The sequence below is a fragment of the Amphiura filiformis genome, chromosome 9, assembly GCF_039555335.1.
Source record: "Amphiura filiformis chromosome 9, Afil_fr2py, whole genome shotgun sequence".
In the NCBI taxonomy this organism is placed as follows: Eukaryota; Metazoa; Echinodermata; class Ophiuroidea; order Amphilepidida; family Amphiuridae; genus Amphiura; species Amphiura filiformis.
The window spans coordinates 40,726,304-40,735,752 of record NC_092636.1 but is presented as its reverse complement, the minus strand read 5'-3'; the positions used below and the strand labels follow the sequence as shown (position 1 = coordinate 40,735,752).

The 9,449-nt window shown below is 34.2% G+C and overlaps 1 protein-coding gene across 1 annotated transcript; it reads left to right on the top strand.

Annotated features, from left to right (window-relative positions):
- Positions 1 to 14: 14 nt before the first annotated feature.
- On the top strand, positions 15 to 5,046 carry LOC140160999 (uncharacterized). The gene is made up of 2 exons (XM_072184366.1): positions 15 to 168; positions 1,875 to 5,046. The coding sequence occupies exons 1-2, from the start codon at positions 27 to 29 to the stop codon at positions 2,096 to 2,098; spliced, it is 366 nt and encodes a 121-aa protein (XP_072040467.1). The 5' UTR covers positions 15 to 26; the 3' UTR covers positions 2,099 to 5,046.
- The last annotated feature ends 4,403 nt before the right edge of the window (positions 5,047 to 9,449 follow it).

The following is a 9,449-nucleotide window of genomic DNA, read 5'->3' as shown; positions in this document are numbered from 1 at the left end:
TTTTTTCAGGGTTCATTTTGCTGACCATGTTCATGTCTATCATTATTGACGCGTTCTCGGTTGTGAAAAGACATGATGAGAAATTAAAAGACTCCATCGTTCTGGAGCAAGTTTGCTGGCAAGAGTTTGTGCGACTGATTACACATAATGTTCCTGATGAGTTACAAGGTAATTTTCAACAATGTCGCCCTCAGAATAAACGCCCTCCTTCTGTAATAGTACATGTAAGACATTGTTTTCTAAGAATACTTAAAGCTTGGAATCTAGTTTATATTATACCACGCACATATATTTGAGAGAGAGAGAGAGTTCGGTTTTTTATACCCCGGCTATTTCCATGTGTATATATTTTAAAAAGTATAACACCATTAGATATTTTGTGACAAGTCCAATCTATTCATAACAGGTTGATAGTCAGAAGGGTCATTAGTCCAAGAACCCAACAAATTTAGTTATTAACCCTAGCCCTAACCTAAGCCCTAAAGTGCTAACACTAACCATAATACTATCCCTAACACTAACCCTAACCCTATAATGCTAACCCTAATCATTACCTTATCCATAACCCTTAACCTAACATAAAATACCCTAATCCCTTAAATTGTATTCTATTACTCTTACGACCCATTATTCAAAATTGCGCACTGTGATTTGTTAAAACACGTCACATGAGAGCCCATTATTCTGCAATAATGGGTCAAACACATTCTACGCACAGCTATACGCTTGGTTACGCGTGCAATATTTCCGCGATACGCGCTGTCACTTACGCGTACGCGCTCCACCTTGAATTAAACAACTTAAAATATTTGTGCCAAAAAGTGACATTTTCTCTTTAAATCGTACTACCCAGCAAACACAAAACGTTTTCGACATCATTCGCAAAAGGTTATAAAAGGTTGCCAGAAAACGTTTAAATGTCGGGTTATATAAAGGGCACATTAATGGTATAAAACGTTTTCATAACATTAAATAACATTTGTTGGTAATTTACTACACAGCAAACACAAATGTTATACAGAAAACATTTAAATGTCGGGTTATATAAAGGGTATAAAAACGTTTTAATAACATTCCAAAAACATTTTTGAAAACTTGGTTCAAATCATTCTAAACAGAATGTTATTTTGGGGTTGAAAAAATATTTTGCAAAAAATGTTTGCCCAAAATATTTACAATAACGTTATTAAAATGTTTTCACGACCTTTATATAACCCGACATTTAAATGTTATTAAAACGTTTTGTAAAAAACATTTTAAGAACATTTCTGTCTTTGCTGGGTGCAAATATTTTAACATAATGTTATTTAAGGTGTTGACAAAATATTTGGCCAAAATGTTTGCAAAAATAGTTTACAATGACATTTCGAAAACATTTTAAAAATATTGTTGTAGTGTGTTTTCATACAAAACGTTTTAAAACGATTTCATGACCTTTATATAACCCGACATTTTAATGTTATTAAAACGTTTTTACCTAAACCAAAACCCAAGATATAACTTATTTAAAACGTTTTAAAAACGTTTTTGTGTTTGCTAGGTATTTTCTGGTAATAGAATAGAAATAAAGGGTGCAGCATTATCCTATACACGCAAATAATGTGTCCTCGGCAGTAAAAACGTTTAAATAATGGGTTCGGTTGCGCCTCACCCATTATTTACGTTTTTACTACCTCGGACACATTATTTGGGTGTAAAGGACAATGCATTACCCTTTATTAATTTTCTTAAATCCTTTTCGGACTAATGGACTGTTCCTCCGCACCTTGACCGTATGCCTGAAGCGCAACATCAAACAAATCACCCACCACACAATGTAGGCTATGTATAAATATAAGTTATCGATCATTTTTACCGTTTATGTTTAATTTTAGTGTGGAAGAGTAAAGGAAAGGCTGATGCCTTTGGCAAAGATCGTCCACTGATGTCACCTACGCCTCGTGGCCAGTTTAAGGATACTCCTCCAGATAAGTTTGATTTGGATTGGAGAGTGAAGAAGAGTGAAGATGCTCTCCTGGCATTAGAAAACATGGTGCAAAAAATAAGCAACAAAGTAATAACAATGGAGAACATGGATGACGGTCAGAATAAATTTTAGCAAAAGCAATAATTTGGTAAGCTGTACGTTGAAGAGCGTTTGTTGAGTTCAGAAAATCACGAAGGCATGTAAATTTGTAATATATATATATTAATTTCGATACATCTTCTCTGGCGTGAGCAACGTAGTTAAGAGTAACGGCCAGAAAGTTGGATAAAGACGGCCAATGGGTGTAGCACATAATGTTGCCTTGAGCAATTGCAATATTGATCGTATATAAAAGTTTGTCACTCTTTGGCCAAAAATGTAGCCCGTGTACTGCGTAAATAATAAGGAATTGACGTCCTGATTGGCTTAGGCGTGTGAAGGAAATCCACCCCTTCTTTGCATGGGATGATACCATCCCAATCCAATGCAAAAGATGGGGTATGTGTCAATAGCCGATATTGCACTCGATCTTTTTACTATTAGAATTATATGCTATATGTATCCCCTGTCTGTAAAGATGGAGTAAGGATCTGGGCTGACCCATCAAGGTCGTGGTGCTACTCTCTATTGTACTATGCTACAGGGTGTCCCTGAAAGAACTGTATCGTCAGAAACTAAATTGTTTGGGTATTTTAACGCCACAACTAAACATAACTAAATACTTCGTGCAGTTGAAAAATAAATTTTGACAATTGACCATACCGTTCTTGAAATATAAGAATTTTTCGAAACTCCCTCATTTTCAAGCCTTTCCACGGATTCCAATATCCATCGAGGATCTATACATAGTATAGTCAGAGTGCTAAGGCCATTTTGATTTAATAATTCGTCTCAAAGTCCCGCGCGTATTTGTAAAATTGCCCGTTTTTTCGCATTATTAAGCCTGCTGGATTGAATACATTTCATTTTTTTCCGCCGTTTTATTTTTTTTTTCGATCTACCACACAAAAATCTCACGTCTGACATCGTCAGACGTCAACATAACCCAAAACGTAAATCTCAATAAAAAGGGACAAATTCATCTTGACCACAGTGCAACCTCACCGAGAGATGTAAAGGTGTTCTATTCTTGCCAATAGGCGAGCATGGGGTAGACAAGGATGGGATAACATGGGATCATCCCATGTAAAGATGAGGTGAATTTCCTTCACACGCCTAATTGAATCACGTCTTGAAATATATCGGCACCTCAAAAACCGCGCAGCATCACGTGACTATTCAACCCGGTATACAATGTCACCTTTAGATGTGTATACTTTATAGTGTTAAGGTGGTACTACACCCCTTGATAAATTTAATAAATTTGTGACTATTTTTCCATTTTTCTCTAAAAATTATAACACACTGATAACAAAAGTTATCTATATTATAGGGACAAGGAATCCAGTTACTACACTGGCATGTCAGTGACTCCAGACAAGGGGTACGTTATTTATTTGAAGAAAAGAGGTACCGCTAGAATGTACCACATTTCTTAACTTAAATATTTAATTGATTGCAGATGAACATATTGTAAAGAGAGGAATGCCAAAGCAGTGCATGTTTCGTCTATTGTTATATATTGTTATATGATTGTACAATTGTAAATGATTTGACACGTAGAAAAACAGGTATCTCAAAAAGACTGCCATTATAAATATAGTTATATATGTTTGGAAATGATGATGAGGTAGTTTATGGCTTTGGAAAGTAATATTTTTGGACGGAAGAATATTTCCAAAACAAAGGTATTGTGGTCGTGTAAATATTTTATGACCATTTTATGCGATACTATGTAAATATATGTCGCATTTTCAAATAGACTAGCAAGCAACTATAAATTGCATTTAAATGTCAAGAACCTAAAGAAAACATGTTATGTCCACAGAGACCTCTCAATGTACTTGAATAATAAAAATTGTAACTACTTAAGATAGAAGTAGGTTAAATAGGTTTCTTTTTTTTAATTTGACATTTTAATCCAATAATTGCTTGTTTATCAGCATGTTTGGATTGACATTTTTGAATATAACCGGTACTACAGGAATTCAAATCGCGAAGCTGGTTTTTGAAAAACAGTCAAACAAACGGATTTTAAAGAGAGGGCAAAGATAACTTATCAAGAAAATACTGTAACAACTTGTATGCAACAAAAGAATGTCTGTTTCCTGTTCTTTAATAACCTGGTGTACTGTAGAGGAACAGTTGTTATGATGACGTAAATCTAGTGCTGGGTAATACATTCAAATGCGTTCCCGAATAGTGTCCACACATCGCTATGGTAATTAATCCTGTTATATCACTATTACGTAACGAAATGGACTTAGTTGGGCAAGGGCTGAATACGTATTCACTCATACAAATTGGGCTCTCTCTCTCTCTCTCCCGTATTATTCATTACTCAGGTCGATTCAATTATAGACCTCCAAGTTATCTGTATCACTTGGTACGCTTTTTGAAACAGGGTCTCATGAACATACAGACATCCAAATTTTATTCGGGAATCACGTTCTGTGTATGACACCAACCTATAATAGCACTGCGCATTTCAACTTTATCTATAAAGATGTTTGATTTTATTAATTTATGAATGTGTCTATAATTATATATCACAAGCATGAACTATCAAGTAACCAAACAAAAAAGGAAACAATATAAGCTATATTCAGAAAAATAGAGGACTCGTAATGATGATTTCAAAATATAAATATATGTACTTTTATTGTTAAGTGAACTTTCTTCAAAAATGTTTTTCAGAGATTTGCAAAGTTATCACTTATTTATATAGCATAAAACAAATATTTAACTTCGAATGTAGTGTATGATTTCTGATATCACTATGCATTAGTTGAGCAACTTTCACAACACTTTTGTAAAATGTAAGAAATTCAAAGCTTATTAAGGGATGGGGTATGAACGTTTGGATAGTATTTATTGTGGGACATTAGAGCACATCAGACATATCGAATTGCATTCTGAATACGAAGAATGTCCTTCTGATATCAAATAATTTAATTTTTTGAAATTCGCAATGTAATGCACATTTTAAGGCAAATGATAAAAATGGATATTTTTGATATTTAACAGTACTCGAAGTAAACTTTATAAATCTGATGATTTATGCTTAAAGTATATGTAGGTGGGATGAAAAGCCGACGATCAATTGAAAATTTTGACCTTTCGTATTGAATATATGGATTTTTCCCAAAACACCAAAAAAAATTAGGTCTGTTTGGGAAAAAAGTCCATATTTTCAATATGAAAGGTCAAATTTTTCAATTGATCGTCGGCTTTTCCTCCCAGCTACATACACTTTAAGAATATATCATTAGATTTATAAAATTTACTTCGAGGACTGTTATATATCAAAAATATCAAATTTTAATAATTTGTCATAAAATTGGTATTATATCGTGAATTTCAAAAAAATTATTTGATATCAGAAAGATATCTTCGTATTCAGAATGCTTTTCGATATGTCTGATGTGCTCTCATGTCCCACAAAAAAATACTGTCCAAAAGCTCAAAACGCTCATTCCAGATCCCTTAACTCATACCTCAATCGATAAGGCGTTGGACTATGGTGCGAAAGGTTGCGGGTTCTAACCCTGGCGGTGGTTAGTACGCTCTCTGAGTAGCTTGAAATTCCCCTGCAGAAGGAACTTACTGCTAATTGTTTCGGGAGGCGATCCTGGCTGCGAAGGTCAATTGTGGAATACCTATGGAGTTCGCTTCTTAGCTGCAAGTCCATGTGTTGTTAAAGGTTGATGGATTGCTATAGGGCGGTAGTGCGTGGTCAGTGACAACCTGTAAAGTGTGCTGAGGCTTGGGAATCAGCGTCTAGGCGTTGTGCGGTGCGTAGCGCACTATAAATCACTGCTCTTTTTTAAAATATGAATTAAAGATCCAATTTCACATTACGTACATTAAAGTTTATTTCGCGATTTTAGCATCCTCTGTTTTAGATATGATTCAATAATACCGACCAAACACAAAAATGTTATTAACCCACCAAACACAAAAATGCTATTATTCAAAACGATTTAATAACATTTAAATGTTCATATAGAGGTCATGAATACGTTTTTAAAACGTTATCGTAAAATATTTTGGTCAAACATTTTTTCAAATATTTTGTGTCAACAGTTAAATAACATTCTGATAGAATGTTTTGCATCACGTTTTCAAAAATGTTTTATGAACACGTAATATTAAAACGTTGTATACTCTTTATATGTAAAACGCTGTGTGTTTGCTGGGTATACACATTGTCACAGAGGAGGGAGATAACAGAGCCCGTACCACCAGTCAAAGTCTCCGCATCATCCGATAATGAGGGCCGATTGTTCCATGAGATGCAACAGGCGAGACTGCTACGCAATTACCGCGTATTTTTATGGTCTATTGCGTATACGCGAAGGCACGCAGCGCTGGCGTGATTGTTTGACACGGCACGATCGAACAATCGGCCCTCATGAATATGCGAGAACTCACCGTATACAATACACGGGGACTTTGACTGGTGGTACGCTCTCTGTTTTCTCTCTCCTCTGTGGACATTGTATTTACGAGTTCTTATTGCGCCCCATAGGATATTGTAATTTGGGGTTGTCGACTGCCAAAAAATGAAAGTTTTGCGTTTTCTTTGTCAAATGAGCAAATATGCAAGAAAGTGTATGCACGCGATCGTGATGTGGGGATAAGGCTGTGGATCACGAAGTGCCCCTTTAACGTGATACAGCGTGTGATGAGTTACGAAATACAATGTTATAGGTGGTATATAACACGTGATATGGTAACCTTTAGGCGTGTTTGAATGTCATGACAATCGCACATTACATTAGGAAACATGACACCACTCCCCATTCCAGAAAAATACAGCACTAATATTTTTGGATTAAAAAAATATTATCCTGTTTTGCTAAATGAAACATTACTAAATCATAATCCTTTAGTTAGTTCCAACTGGCAATAAAAGTAACATTTTAATATTTATGCAATTTGAGGGAACATGGTCCAAAAACATGAAATTTTGCATGTTTTCTTACAATTGTAGCCACAAAATTACTCATAATTTTAATATTTTATGTTATTTTTGCTAATTGATTTTGAAAGAGATTAGAAAATGTGCATTATTTAAAATAAATCTTTGCTATTTAAAATAAATCTTTGTTCAAGTCTTTGGGCGTGATTGTCACAGAATACAAAAAATGTCGAAAAACGCCCTAAAAATGCATGTTTTTTGACCAAACATTAAAATTTTACTTTCATTGCCAATTAGGACTAACTAAAGGATTAGGATTTAGCTATATTTCATTTTGCAAAACAGGATAATATATTTTCAATACCAAAATATTAGTGCTGTATTTTTCTGGAATAGGGGGTAGCTATACGCAATAGAATATATGTGACGTGTCATGTCAAAAGGAGACACTTTTGGGCAGGATCGTAAATGGAGAAATAGCCAAAAATCTGCCCGGGGAGATTTTTTCACAATTTTGGTTTGTTGCGAATTTGTGATGTTATTAATGTTTAAAATATTGTCTGACAGTTTCAGACCGGAATATAACTGGCATCTTGTATTTTTGGAGACATTTTTCTAGGTAATTCCTACTCTCAACATTGTCAATAATCTTTTTAAAGGCCGATATCTCAATTTCCAATTTTATAATACCATAACTTACGAACTCAATATCTTTGCTTAGGAATGTCCGATTTCATTGGGGAAAACAGCATTATGGAGCAAAATATCTCTATATTTAAGATTTGTGAAAACCTCAAAATTGATAAACTGCCCAAAAGTGTCTCCTTTTGACATGACACGTCACATATTGTTTCTGTAAATAATGACTATTTGATCGTCTGCTTCTGTAACATTTGAACACGCCTTTCCCTTTCAAAAAACAATCCTCATTAACTTGTAAGTACTACTTGCAATATTCAACGACGTTTCATTGCAGAAAAGGCGTGCATTTCTACCATAGGATAGATTAATCTTGTCTTGCAGTGCAACTAAGTAATTTAATCTTATTTTTGTGTAGATATATTAAAAATTTTAAATTAATCAGTCTATCTATCAAATAAAATAAAATAAAATATAATAAATCTATAAATTATTAGGTCAAGACAACAAACTTATTAATATTTTCATGAAAACATTTTATTACTCGTATATTAGTATTATAAGCTTAAATTTAAGATTGTGTAAAAAGCCAGATTAAATGCTTATTAAAAACATTACTTTGTTCAGTGTTGTTATTTAGTTGTTTTTTAAACGGAAACCACGTGTCAAATGGGGGCCTTAGAGATTGTCCATGTCACTACGGTCAATTCTCCTTTTAAAAAGTTGTTTTCAGCATTTTACCTAGTTGTGGTTAAATTGGTGTTGAGTTTCACTTCATAAATGGTCTATTTTACGTTTATTTCATTAAATTGACATATCATCTTAATGGGTGTCTGGTGAGCATTGCCGTAGCGCACGTAGCCACAAAAGTATGAACAATTTTAGCAAACTTCTAATGCCTTTAATTCTGGTTTTATACATTTCTGTAAGGCCAAATACTAATATTTCATTGGTGCCTTTTAAGAATTGAATAGTGCTTTTTCATCATGTTCATAACCCCACTCAACCCAGCACTCGGCACGTAGTGTTGTTGTGCACCATTAGCCCCATTGATGGTAACACAAAAACTAATTTTGTTCAGAATATTCAACAATATTGTATGCACATAAACATCTCAGAATAAGTAACTAACCACCCTTTCTGTAAAATGCGTTGGAAGCAGCATTTATTTCTGCACGTTTTGACACCTCATTTGTAGCAAATGACTAAATATTGACGTCACATCATACATTTAAATAAATTTAACACAAGATTTGACAGTTGCAGTAAATTGTATTGATTTTGTATTCAGTATAATGGAAGGAAATCTGTGTAATGATATCTGAGTGTTTTGTATTGTATGTAAGTGAAACTTTCAAATCTTGACCTTACTACATAAAATTGACCGGTGTTTTATTGTTTTATAAGCTATCGCATCAAATGAGGTGTCAAAATGCGCAGAAATAAATTCTACTTCCAACGCATTTTACAGATTTGTATACAATATCCCCTTTTTGAATAATGGCCATTATTATGAAATGTTTGATTACGATTATGCAGTTAAAACCATACTTGTTGTTGCCAATTCACCTGTAAAAAGTTTCACTCACGTGTTGCTTAGTAAACAATAAATGTCACAGTTTAACACTCATTTGGCAGGCTAGCACCACGTGTAAGGGATAGTGCAATAATCCACCAACCGGGCACGTCATATTTTGGTGGGTATGTAGTCCGCGGATCTGTAAAATGGATCTTTTGAAGCTTGTGGCGAAAACAGAAATGAGCAATTTAGGATAATCTACAGACCAAAATCAAGGTTCTTTCAGCGCTGTAAAATTCAGG